Source organism: Mustela nigripes, chromosome 5 (genome assembly GCF_022355385.1).
Source record: "Mustela nigripes isolate SB6536 chromosome 5, MUSNIG.SB6536, whole genome shotgun sequence".
NCBI lineage: Eukaryota > Metazoa > Chordata > Mammalia > Carnivora > Mustelidae > Mustela > Mustela nigripes.
In genome coordinates this window covers 25,666,023-25,679,659 of record NC_081561.1, presented here as the reverse complement: position 1 = coordinate 25,679,659, position 13,637 = coordinate 25,666,023, and the positions used below count along the sequence as shown (strand labels likewise).

General features: G+C 48.0%; 1 protein-coding gene across 4 annotated transcripts in view; it reads left to right on the top strand.

Annotated features, from left to right (window-relative positions):
• Window positions 1-13,120, top strand: part of LOC132017688 (zinc finger and SCAN domain-containing protein 12-like) — a 34,964-nt gene extending 21,844 nt beyond the window's left edge. Inside the window, exons 2-6 of one of the 4 annotated variants that reach the window (XR_009404370.1) lie at window positions 1,180-1,327; window positions 2,820-3,930; window positions 10,181-10,396; window positions 11,928-12,060; window positions 12,166-13,120. Coding sequence is in view for 2 of the 4 variants with exons in the window: in XM_059399632.1 (XP_059255615.1) it covers window positions 1,180-1,327; window positions 2,820-3,930; window positions 10,181-10,310 (1,389 nt within the window). In the remaining 2 variants the exon portion in view is untranslated. Of the gene's footprint in view, window positions 1-1,179; window positions 1,328-2,819; window positions 3,931-10,180; window positions 11,607-11,927 lie in introns of those variants that run through there. The other 3 variants (XR_009404369.1, XM_059399632.1, XM_059399635.1) reach the window with 3 other exon arrangements.
• Window positions 13,121-13,637: the final 517 nt, after the last annotated feature.

The following is a 13,637-nucleotide window of genomic DNA, read 5'->3' as shown; positions in this document are numbered from 1 at the left end:
GAAGGGATTCTCGAGTGCAGGCAGAAGTAATGCGGTTTTAAACGTGTTGAGTTTGTGCTTTCCCCTGATTAAAAAAACAGAACAAAATGAAACATGTTGAGTTTGTTTTGCAAGCCAACCCCTTCCCTCAAAGCATGCTGGGGGCAGCTAACAGAATTTAAACTCGATTTCTGAGCCTTGCCAGAGATCCACAGATGGAAGACACAGACCACTGTACTGGCTTTTTTCTCCCTCCACATTTGAAGTTGAAACATCTTTTTCTGTCCATCTCAGCATCCTTCTGATTTTGGCTCTTATTCTGGGGGCAGAGGTTGCACAATGAAACTGTCAAAATAGAGGCAGTGTGGGGTGATTTCTTATTTACAGAGTGTAGCCACTGTAGAGGACTGGGGAGCAGTTCGAGGGCCTACTGTGGCAATGCCCCCTGCAGTGTGCTTTGTGTACATGGTGCCATGTAGTCGAGGTAACCAGCCCCCGCTCCCAGAGTTCCTGAACTAAGACACAGACTTAGGAACAAGAGTGGTCCCAGATCCCAGCATTTCACACCCTGCTGGGGAGACGTGGTATTTTTGAATACAAGGGGAGTGATTTCGCTGCAGGCACAGAAACTACAGGATGGCTTACACTGCTAAATAAATGAGTTGGTGGCCAGAGCAGGGGTCGGGTGCAGTAAGGGATGGGATTGAAGGCAAGAGTGGAGACCTACGCACCTTGAAGAGAACAGGCTTCTTCCTTTAAGTAGAAGGGAAGAAGTGGGGGGTACAGGGAGTGATGAAATGAATGGTGGGTGGCCTCTCATGTGACCATGACCTTGGGCAAGGAGAAAATAAGGTCCTGTCCTGGAAGGAGGTAGAGTGGGGCCTGGGGAAGGCTGGCTGTAGGGAACAGCTTCCGGAGCCTACGGGGAAGAGATTTCTCCTCTGTCCTGCACCCTCTGTCACTCCTTCGTTTCCTTCTGCCTTTCTCCAGGCATAAACAGTGAAGGTGACACAACCAGCAGCGTTTAGCTGTGAAGAACAGGAGCAGGGAAGGTTTCCCAGAGGAGGCGCCGTGGGGAGGGTTACGGCAGGCTGGTGTCCGGGGGAAAGTTAAGGTGTCAGAGAGCTGGACGTCACCGCCGTGGATCGTGTACTCTTACTTGCTGTTCACAGACTGTGTGAGCTGTTTATCTTGCCGCAGGTCTCAGTCCACACCGAGGAACAAGGCCAGCCCTTGGAGGAGACGGCCCCTCTGGGAACAGAACAGGAGCCCGGTGTGTCCCTCCCACCCCTGATGGCACAGCCCAAGTGTGAGTCTCCAGAACCTGAAGCCCCGCTGGAGGAGCCAGGTAGGGCAGACAGAGCCGTCTGGGGGGAAGGGGAGGACGGGCCAGCACGGGCCAGCAGGCCGCCCTAGTACTCCGCACTGTTCCTGATGGCCAGAGTCACGAAGTCTCTCGTGCACACTCTCGGCCACTTCAGTTTCTCGCTCTTCAGGTGTTCTCTTTATATTTAAATATTTTTCGAATTCTTGCACTGTTTTATTTGAGATCACTTAATTTAGTCTTTCTGGTAGTTGTTTTCCATGGTACTGGTCTTGCTCTTTCTAGCCTTTATGCTGTCAGACGGTGCTACTGTCTTCACTCTGGCTATTTCCTTCCTCCTTCATAAACAAGCCTCTGCCCCATGATGACCGCATTTTTCAGATGGTTCAGGAAACAGTGTATATTTGTGTACGCTTACAAAGAGAGGAACAATAAAGCAGACGTGGCAGAATATTAAAAGTTGATGAATGGATGAAAGACTCCATAACTTCCTTATCTCTACTTCATTTATATTTATTCTTTTCCTTTTTTTTCTTTTTTAAAGGTTTTACTTATTTATTTGACAGAGAGAGAGAGACAGCGAGAGAGAGAACACAAGCAGGGGGAGTGGGAGAGGGAGAAGCAGCTTCCCATGGAGTAGAGCCCTATTTGGGGCTTCATCCCATGACCTTGAGATCATGACTTGAGCCAAAGGCAGATGCTTAATGACTGAGCCACCCAGGCACCCCTATATTCTTTTCCATTTAGTTTTTTAAAGTAGGTAAAAGTTCATCTAGTTCAAAGACAAAAATTTTAAATTATTTAGTGAAAAGTTTTCATTCCACTTCATTTCCTCGGCCGTCTGGTCTTCCAGCCCTGAAATAGGTTGTCAGTGTATTAAGTTCTTAGGTGTCCTTCCCTAGAGGTATATATGTTTTCATATTCAAACAAATACCTTTTCTTCTCTTTATCACTAAGATTGTAAAAGCTTGCATTTTTTATTTCTTAACAGCAACTTAGTAATAAAATGTTTGGATGAACCACACAGTTTACTTACCCACCCCCCTAAGTTGTCCCCAGTGTTTTATTCTAACACATGGTGTGTGGTGCACTGCAGGATAAATTCCTGTTTGTGGAATTACTAAGCCAAAGGTTTGTCATTGTGATGGATGCTGTCAGATGCTCTGTCAGGCCTGGGTCAGTTTACACCCACCGGCAACGTGGGACATTCATGAACATGGCAGGATGATGGGTGAAAAGTTTATCTCCGTATTGTTTGAATTTGCTTTTCCCTTATTTTGAGGTGGAGCATCTCACATTTAAGAACTACTGTATTAATTTTTCTGGAGACAATTTTTCCTTTGCCCAGTTTCTATTGGGTTACTGGTCTTTTCCATAACAATTTTTGGAGTTTTACGTATTATGTCCGTCCTGTGTTCTTAGGCCATTTCATGGTCCTGCAGAAACTCTGGGTTCTTAGTGTTTTTCACCGACGAATCTTATGTTGGAAACTCGTTGACTCGGTGATCCATTGCAGTTTCAGGTGTTGAGACTGGGAACGAGTACGGGAATTTAAAGCAAGAAATTTCTGAAGAAATGGAACCACATGAGAACATGTCTGCATTTAAACGTGAAGTGTTCTGGCCTGCTCAGTGCAGAGAAGCTGACGATCCTGAGGCAAAACCAGAAGAGTCTTCTGGACACTCCAGGGAAGGTGAACAACCTACAGTCCTTCTGGATGAACAGCAGAGGTTCTGTCCGGGAGGAAAACCTCATGAGTGCGAGGAGTGTGGGAAAGCCTTCAGTCAGCACTCGCGCCTTGTAGAACATCAGAGGGTCCATACTGGAGACAGGCCTTACAAGTGCGAGGAATGTGGGAAAACATTCCGTGGGAGAACTGTGCTTATCCGGCACAAAATAATCCACACTGGAGAGAAACCGTATAAGTGTAATGAGTGTGACAAAGCCTTTGGCCGGTGGTCAGCTCTTAACCAGCATCAGAGACTTCACACAGGAGAGAAGCACTACCACTGTAATGAGTGCGGCAAAGCCTTCAGCCAGAAAGCAGGCCTCTTTCACCATCTCAAGATCCACACGAGAGACAAACCGTACCATTGTACTCAGTGTAATAAGAGTTTCAGTCGGCGTTCGATACTTACTCAGCATCAAGGAGTTCACACTGGGGCGAAGCCCTATGAGTGCAGCGAGTGTGGAAAAGCCTTTGTGTATAACTCATCCCTGGTTTCCCACCAGGAGATCCACCACAAAGAAAAGTGCCATCAGTGTAAGGAATGTGGGAAATCCTTCAGCCAGAGTGGCCTTGTTCAGCACCAGAGGATCCACACTGGGGAAAAACCTTACAAGTGTGATGTATGTGGAAAAGCCTTTATTCAGAGGACAAGTCTTGTAGAACATCAGCGAATTCACACTGGGGAGAGACCTTATAAATGTGATGAGTGTGGGAAGGCTTTCACGCAAAGATCCGTCCTCACGGAACATCAGAGAATCCACACTGGAGAGAGGCCCTACAAGTGCGACGAGTGTGGGAACGCCTTCCGAGGAATCACCAGCCTCATCCAGCACCAGAGAATCCACACTGGGGAGAAACCCTACCAATGTGATGAATGTGGCAAAGCCTTCAGACAGAGGTCAGATCTTAGTAAACACCAGAGAACCCATGCTAGAGGTGGTCCTTGTACAGGTAAAGAGTGTGGGGAGTCGTTCAGGCAGACCTCAGCTCTTACTCAACATCAGAAGCAGAACACCACATTCCTCTTCTCCGAAGTTGACGGTTTAGTTGGGGATAGCTAAGATCTGCATGTGAGGTTAGGTGAGACCGCAGCAGGACAGGAGAAATGACACAGGTCCTGTATCTTGGAAGTGGCTTGTGGCACACAGTAAGTGCTGTCCATCTGAGAGGACGGACCACCGGTGCCTCGGGGGGTCAGGAAAGATCTTACTGACGCTAAGGATTGGATGGGCAGAATTGGAGGGCAAAATGGAAAGCATTTAGGGTGAAGGAAATATAGGCAGAGGCAAGAGCGCTCATGATTTGGAAGCACGCGAGTCGACCTGAGGTACGGGGTCTGTTCAGTTGGGCAGTTGTTGGCGGTACGTTGGCAACGGAACTTGGGGACAGACTGGGAGGGTAAGAATGCCTCTTTGACTTCATTCCTAAAGTATCTCTAAAATTATTGGCCATTGGAAAGGTGAGGACACTCTTGCGTGCAGAGACGGTGATGTAGCTACAGTGTCACAAGGGAAAGCCCAGCCACTGAAGTGTAGGTCTCTGACCTCAAGTCCTGTCTGGTGCTCTAGGGATCCCTCCACTTCACTGAGGAGAACGCCCGAGTCCCACTCACAGACCTTCTGCCTCACTGCATTGAATCCCAGCTGCCTTCATGGTTGCCTGTGGAGCGTGGACATGGGAACACTTGCCCGTAAGCAGGCACCGCTGCTGGTTCAGAGCATAATGGAAGCCGTACAGCGGACAGGTGCCAGCAGGACCATAGAGAGCACAGGGAACCTGACCACCATCCCGCTGTAAGGGCTTCAGGCTGGCCTTTCCACCTCTTCAAATTTAAGGGCGTCAAAATAGGAGACTGACCTACATTCGAAGGCTCCTGGGGTCGTCTGAGCACAAGGCTTCGCGTTTAGTTAGGGAGGGCACTAGGGTTCTCTTTGCCTCTAACCTCTCTTTCCCCCAGTTACATAGTTCTCGTGTTCTCAATTCCCTAACAACTGCTCTGCAGAACTGGTTTACAATTTCTTGGTTTGCATACCTTCTTGAGCATATCAAAGAGCCAAAGTTAGTGACTGTCTCTTGGGACTCGTGAGAACAGATGAGCCGATGACTGGTTGGCTCTGCTCCTGTTCTACTGGGTGAGCAATTCCGTCCCGGACGACGGCCTGTGGCCATTACTGGGGGTAGCCGGCAGCCACAGAGAGGCGCATGTGGCTCCTGGTCTGTTTGTCTTCTTTACAGAGGATTTTTGACCTTCACTGAGCTGTCCTTTGATTTCCTTCCCTTGCTACCTTGGCATGGCCAACTCTGCAGCTTCTGAGATTAACCCCTCACCCTACACAACTCCAGGGTCCTCTCACCCCTCACCTCTAGCGGCTGAGTGGTCTGAAGTGGTGAGGAAAGGGGGAGGGGAGAAACAGATAATGACACTCCTTTAAGCACTCCTAACTGCTGTTGTACCTAGCCCCGAGCCTCCAGCCCATCTCCTCCCGGCTCCTGTAATGCACTCTGCCACCTTTCCCCACGGCCCCCGTCTCTGGCCTCTCCGTCTGTTGCCCTGTCCAGAGAACACAAGAGTATTATCACTGGTTTGGAGCCAGAAGAGTCCCTGGAGAAATACTTGTGATGTCCCTTCTGAGCTGTAAGTGTGAGCACGTTTTCCCATAAAAATAACAATGGTGTTAGTACCATAACGGGCATATTATGACATGTGTCAGATTTGCTTTGGGATTGGAATTTACGTGACCATGGGAGAACATTCTGAGTTCACAACAGAGCAAAGCCTGTGAACATTTGAAAACTCAGTCACAAGTTGAGGGCTTCTTATTTAGGTGTTTTTTCCTAAGACCAGCCTGGGAGCTGCGCACATGAGACACTGAGGCAGCTGGGGTTGGGAACTAACGCTTTTTTACATCCAGGAAACAGTTTGTTGCCCCGAGTGAGCCTGAGAGCTCCGAGCTGTGTGTGTTCCTGTTCCCTTTCCCAGCTCGGCCTGCCTTGCATCTCTCACTCCCGCACGCTGCTCGGTGCTTAGTGACGAGAACCTGTATGAGCATGTCTCGTCACCGGATCGGACTTCAGACATGGTGGCCAAACTGATGTCACTCCTAGGAGTCCCTTTGAGTGTTTCGAAGCCTACTGCTTACGGGAACACGGTTCTTTTCTATTTTTTTATTTTTAAAAAATTTTATTTATTTGACAGAGATCACAAGTAGGCAGAGAGGCAGGCGGTGTGGGGGGGAAGCAGGTTCCCCACTAAACAGAGACCCTGACGTGGGGCTCGATCCCAGGACCCTGAGATTATGACCCAAGCCGAAGGCAGAGGCTTAACCCACTGAGCCACCCAGGCACCCCGTGATTCTTACTTTAACTTGGCTTTCTGTTCACAGTGCTCTTACTTACATCTTCTGCTTAACACGTTCTCAGCGCAGACGCATTCGTCCATTTGCCTCTAACGCCTTTAGTTGCCTAATACAAAGGAGCCATAGACAGAGACCCAGAACACCGGGATATGCCTGTTACCTAGCATGCAGTTCATAACTCATAAAGGTGGGGGTTTTGTTCTGGTTGTTCCTTGTACTTAAATATCGTTGCAGTACCAAGAAGGGGTGGGGTGGCGTGGCATTTCCAGGTAGGCATCAAAGGGGTCAAACTATCCAGGATTAGGGGGAAACCGTGTAACTGCAGCCGAATTGGCAACATGGAAGTAGAAGGCCCCGGGGGGCAAGTGGAGGACAGGACAGGTCAGACACAGAATGGGAGTGTGTGGTGAACAGAGAATGACGAAGTGATGAAACCCAGAGTGCGTCTTTATGGATAAAAGGTAGATGCGGTCTAACAGGGACAGGATCTAGGAAATCAGGGTCCTCTGAAGCAGCTAACCTTTGTGGATTTTGAAACCATCAGCAATAACAGGCAGTAGGATAGAAAGGAAAAATGTGAAATGGAAGCAAGTCCAAGAAAGGATGTCAGTCAAGGGTAGTGATGGAACAACCAGGTTGAGGCACTGGTGTAACACTCGAATCACAAAGCAGTTACTTAGAAATAATATTAAGGATGAGAGTGAGATCGAGCGGCTTTTCTCATTGATTCAAGGTGAATAAGATACTGAGTGTTCAAGACAAAAAGCTGGAGAGGTTGGGGGAGAATCAAATTCCTTAAAGCAATAAAAAGTGAAGGGGGCTTTGAATGAAGAGTAACCTGACAAACGGGTTGCAGAGGGTATAACGGACTGCAAAGGGAAGAAAGCCAGCCCCCCTCCAGAACCCCCCAGGTGTATGAAGAGGTTGCTGGAATTTTCAGTGTGAGGTAAAGCTACTGAGGAAAGAGAATGGGATTGAGCAGGCTCTGAATTGAGAAATGTCAGTTGTGGGGTGAGGCCAGCAGTGGAGAGCAGGTTCACACTACTGTGCTCTGAACAGAAGTAGCCTCTTGTTATCTATCTCCCCTAGATTATTTATTACAGAGTTCTCACACTCAAAGCCGTTATTGGCCATCTTTGGGAGTCGAGAATAAAATTTATTAAAAATATGTAACTTATACAGTTTACTAAGGGCTAGGCCTTACTAGGTGCTTTATTTTATTTTTAGCATTGAAGCTGCCTGAGGTCACAAAGTTAGTATATGGTGGGGCCCAGCTTTGAACCCAAGCAGCCCAATTCTAGAGCCCACACTTTGTTTCAGTTAAAGGAGCCCTGTGTTGCAGTGGTAATTGATATCTGTGTAACTTTTCTACTCCTGTCACTCTTTTTTAAAAGATACTTCAGAAACCCCAGAATCCTAGGTCCAAGCACCCAAGGTAATAATATCGCCACCCTTTCTGCTCGCTAGGTTGCAGATGAGGTTTGGTCAGTGGAACGTGAGCCCTAATGCTTGTTGCTGACACAGGGAGGGTGTCCACAGGAGACATTCCACTAAAAATGGGCTCTTGATAGGAAAGGATCACCCTCCATTCTGACAGAATATGGGATTTGGGGCAGTCTTCAGTAATACAGATCATAAAGATGTAGATTATAATGTCCCATTGTAGATCTATAGATCTGTATAGATCTATAATGTCCCATTATAGATCTGTCCAGTAACCAATATGGATCTGTTCTTGATGAGGGTTTTATATTTGTAGCTAATACCATGGCTAGGATTAAAGGAAACATAATTATATAAAATAGTTCTTTCAGGTGCCTATCCTGACTCCACAGCCCAGAATTTATTTGGGCAACAAATTGTCCTATTCAGCTTAGGGATAATCATCTGATTACCTTTAGTTAAATATTCTCAACTTCCATCCTTTCACACTTAAAAGTTCTCATATCGCAATAGTTCTCATATCACAATCCCTCTAGCAGTTCATTTTTTTTTTTTTTTAAGATTCATTTATTTGACAGATCACAAGTAGGTAGGGCTGGGCTCCATCCCAGGACCCTGAGATCATGACTGGAGCGGAAGGCAGAGGTTCAACCCACTGAGCCACCCAGACACCCCTAGCAGTTCATTTTATTGGAATTTCTTTGGGTCTTCTCTCGTGCCAAATGTTTTTGGGTGTAATTGGTAAGGAGTCCATGCACATTTTTATATATGTATAGTATTTTATAGAGAGAGAATATATGTATGACTATATAAAAATGTGTTATACATAGGTTTTATTTTATACATATAATTTGATTTTGACAAAGCCATTCATGATAAGTAAACTCAGTTGAGTAGCTCCTTGGCTCACATTGTAAGACCATCGTGGAGAGCCAGCGGTTTTCCCTTGATTTTGTGGAAACTCCTCGCTCACACTACCAGGTCTGAAAGCCCATCGGTCAAGGCTCCCGGAGCTTTCGCCCAGCTCAGCTGAAGATGATCTTTGGGGGATACATGTTTTTTCCACGGATCATCTCAGCCCAGATAGACTGGTCCTGGGTATCCGCAGAAGGACCTCTAAGTGGCCGTTATTTGTCATCTGTGAATTACGGTTAGATCTTACTGATCCCTCTTGGGCTCTTTACGCGGACTTGACTTTTGGGTCTAGTGCCTCACTCTGCCTACTCCAGTGATCTCATCATTTCACACCCTCTAAAAAACGCGTTTTCTGTAATCGAACAATTCGGGCGAGTGATTTACCCCAGGGGGTCTCGGTTTCCCCACAGGGTGAGTGGTGACCGTAGCAGCCACCGACTGGGCGTTCCGTGGGGTAGATGGGCTGTCTACACCTAGCTTCGCGCTGGGGTGCGGCTCCGTGCGCGCCGCAGCCGCGGGTCACTGGGATCGCGTGCAGTGTCCCCAGGACCTTTGCGTGGGGCGCCGCCGGGGTCGGCGGGAACAGACCTCGCCCTCCCTCGGGGACACGTCGCCCCCAGCTTTATCTCCGCGCAGCCCAGGTTCGCGCTCTTTGTCCTGGGAGCCTGGGCCCCGCTCACCTGCGGGCGCCGCGGGAGGCTGTGCGGGGCGGGGACGCAGCCAGGCGACCACCGAGAGGAGAAAGCCTCCAGACGCCTAGAGGAGACCGGACGGCGCAGCGGCAGGGGCTGCGGCCGGCCCGGAAGCGCGAGCCCGCGAGACTCGGCGCGCACCTGTGCGGGGGCGGGGCGCGGCCTCCCTCCTGCGCCCCGGGCCTGGGCGGGGCGGGCGGGGCCCGCGCTCCGGGAGTGGCCGCGGGAGTCGGGGACGGCTTCCGAGGTGTGCGCTGTGTCGGGCTGTCTGGGGTCCCGGCTTTGTGAACAGAGGGGCGGGTCGGGAGAGGGCTGCGTCCGCCCTGCGTGCGGTGCGGGAGGTCCGCGGCCCCTTCTGGTGGGAGCAGGTGACTTCGCTCCGTGCCGCGGAATCCTCCGACCGTCGTGGGCCTATAACCCACTTAAACGAGAAGGTGCAGAGCTCTAAGTAAAGATGAGCTGTTCTTATTTTCTCGTTCTGATGCTATTTTCTCTACCGTCCGTTCGGGATTCTCTGAAGGTGAGAACCCAGGGGAGGAGGGTCGCGGTCTATCAAGTTTCATGAACAAACATTTAGGAAGTAAAGGATTTTAGCACACGGTGCTAATGAAGGATTTGCAGATTCCCTCCCACTTCCTTTATTTAGCTTCCTGACGAAGTGCCTTGTCTGGCTAGTGACTTCCTGAGTCAAGGAGCTAAACAAAAATTAGAGTTTCTGATAACAGTGTTATTTGTGCCCCAGGAAGAAGACTAGCTACAAGGAAATCCTTCTGAAAAACCGGTGCGGACCTCAGGCTGGTGTGAATCTTCTCCTGAGTGCGCTCATTCCAGAATGGCGGTCCTCCTGCGGCAAGGTCCCTGATGGTGACTGATGGCAGAGGGAGAGGGCCGGGCCTGGGACCCTCTGGCAAAGAAGTCGCAGATAGTCCTTCAGACTTTACGTTCCTGCTATCAGGAGGTAGTTACCTGGGCCTCCCAGGGCTGTCAGAGAGCTTCGCCCGCGGTTGCTGAGACCACCAAGGAGCAGGCGCTGAAGCCAGTCCTCACACCTCGCTGGGAAGCTGCAGATTCAGGCAGGGATAGTACCCAGAATGTGGAGAAGAGGTATCACTTAAGCTAGAAAAGTTGGAGACAGCTTGGAGGAAAACCGTCAGGTGGGAAGGGTTGGCATAATCACGTATATTACGGGTTGAGTAGTGAAAGTCTTCTGGAATAGAGAAAGCAGTAAAACCACGTCTTTGCAGCCCAAACCCAGCACCTCCCTCGTGAGCTTTAATTCCCCTTGGTGTTCGTGTGCGCCTCTGGGAAGTTCTGTATTGGGTTGTTGTTTGGGCGACTTCAAATCCAGTTTTCCAAGACCGGCTTCATCCCGTTGCCTTTAGGGCCCAGGCTATAGAACAGCACAAGAAGTGCTTATAGCACAGATAGTGTGATGGAATCCAGGGTTTTAAGTGCAGCCTGTTAAGCCGCTGTCATAGTTTGAGCATTATCGCCTTTTGGAATGGAAAGCTGATGAGAAAAGGTATCTGCGAGACCCTTGAAAGGAAGCGCTTTAGAACTCTCAGTGACGTCCTTCCCTTGAAGACTTGGCTCTACCCATCGCCTTCTCATTATTTGCCTGATTCTTGAGGTAGAAGCTCTCAGCCATATCTGTGAGGAGTTTTGTTTGGTTTACTTTGACCTGTTCAACTCCTTTAACTTCAAAGTGCAGCTTTCTTCCTATATTTTAGTCCTGACATTACTGAAAAAGTTATTTTCTCCACTTTAGTTTTTCCATTTCAAAACGGTGTGTATTTTGAAACTGTTCTAGCTGTTGCTTGAAGTTAACTGTTATCGTAGAGCACTGTTCATTGATTGACTCAATAAATGTTTACTTGTGGAGCATTTGCTTGTCTGTAGTAGTGGCCTAGGTACATATCAGTCGGTATAAATGATCCTTTTTTCTTTTTTTAGATTTTACTTATTTATTTGACAGAGATCAGAAGCAGGCAGAGAGAGCGGGTAAAGTAGGCTCCCCACCGAGCAGAGAGCCTGATTCCGGGCTTGATCCCAGGACCCTGAGATCAGGACCTGAGCCGAAGGCAGAGGCTTAACCCACAAAGCCACCCAGGCGCCCCTAAATGATCCTTTTAAGTTGCACTGGCAAATTAAAATTTCTCTTGATTTCATGATACTCCATTTTTCATCTCTGGATTCAAACTTATCTCCTCTTAACTTTTTTGATTATGCCTTCCTGATTCATTGTCTCATTTTGTGAGAAAATCCTGCATGTTTTTCCAAACTTTCCCCCGAGCTGTCTCTTCTTCCCTCAAACTGGAAACTTGCGTGCCTTTTTGGGCACTTGGCCAAATTGAGATGACAGTTCAGATGCACAGTAATGGCATGCACTTGAGGTAAAACTGGGTTTTATTTTTATCACTATTCTTCATCTTAAGTCTCACCTTAGCAGAGAGATGACCAACATCTGAATTTTTTGCATTTTTTTTTAGATGGTGTTACTGGGAATGAAAATAAAGACTTGTCTCCAACACAAAAAAATTATGAAGATGCTAAATCATGCGGTGGGGTCTCTGTAGAAATGCAGCACCTATGCAGTAAGCACAGGAAAAGTTTCAGTCACTGGTGAGTCCTTATTCAGCTTTAGGGAGTCCAGAGACCGAAGAAAATCTCTTTGAGAACAAGTTTGGGAAGGCTTTGGTTTAGAGTGGGTTCCTCTTTTCCCACCAGAGATCCACCACATGAAAGAGTGCTCAGTGTAAGGAATGTTGGAAAGCTTTCAGTTACCATGGCCTCATTGTACATCAGAGAATCACATGAACGAGAGACTGCAGAGATGTACTGACCTCGAGGAAGCCTTCGTGCAGCACTGACACCTTACAGAACCTTATGTGGAGTACGGAGGAGCGCCTTTACCCACAAGTCAGGATGACTGTGCACCAGAGAATCCGCACAGGAGAGGAATCGTATAAACGTGATGAATGTGGAAATGCTTTGCATGGAATCACCGGCTGTATTCAGCGTTGGAGAGTTCACACCTCGGGAAACCCAGACAGTGCGATGAGTACAGACATGGTTGGACCTCGGTAAACGTACTTTAGTACTTGCATCGCTATCACGGACGTTCTTATAAACGAGAGGATCGTGGGAAGTTGAGTGGATGGAGACCAAGTCTCCACAACAGAATCTCCACAGTGCTGGGAAATTAAATAGTGTAAATGGGCAGGATTTATGGGGAATGGGCATTCTTGATTGCCCAGTTTAGCCACTGAATGAAGACCTCAGGTCAAGGAAAGGAAAGGCCAGCAGTTCTTCTTTCTGGAGGAGTCTATAGATGTAAGCACCCAGGACTTTTGAAATAAGTTGCTTCCCTGCACCCCAGGGCTTGTGATTCTGTCCCCTGGATGACTGTGCATACGTGTTTCCCCCAGGCCTGCTCTCATAGCTTTAATTCATTCAACAAGAGTAGATTATTGTCTGCAGTTACATTTTATTTTCTTTATGAGCTAAATAGGCTTATCTGTATCAGGACACAAAAATCACATTTATGAAGTTTTAGTACATATAATGAAAGAAACCTCATCATTCATTTGTTGGACACTTTCCTAAATTTGAGACTGCCTCCGTGTTCTCCTGCATAAGGTCATGTAAGTGTTCTTCGGAGAATATAGATTTTCCAGCTTTGGTTTGATTGTCTTCCTTAAGATAGTGAAAGATAATTACCATACAGCCTATTGATAGATAGTGATGGAGATATTTTCCCTTACAGATAATACATAATATGATGTTGAGTCCCCTGTCAAGCTCAGTGCGGACGTGGAGCCAGCTGAAGATTCTCTCCATCCTTCTCTCTGCCCCTCCCCTGCCCTGTGTGCTCTCTTTCTCTCTCAAAGGAAAAAAAAATAAGAATAGGTGTTAGAAGATGGACTGCAGAGGTGCCTGGGTGGCTCAGTCAGTTAAGAATCTGCCTTCGGCTCAGGTCATGATCACAGAGTCCTGGGATCAAGTCCCACATTGGGCTCCCTGCTCAGCGGGGAGTCTGCTTCTCCCTCTCCTTCAGCCTCTCCCCACTGCTCCTGCTCTTTCTTGCTTACTCTCTCTAATAAAAATCTTTTTTAAAAATTATCTTTCTTAAAAAAAGAAGAAGATAGGCTGCATTCAGGGCACTGGCATGGCTCAGTCAGTTCAGCATTTGCCTTCTG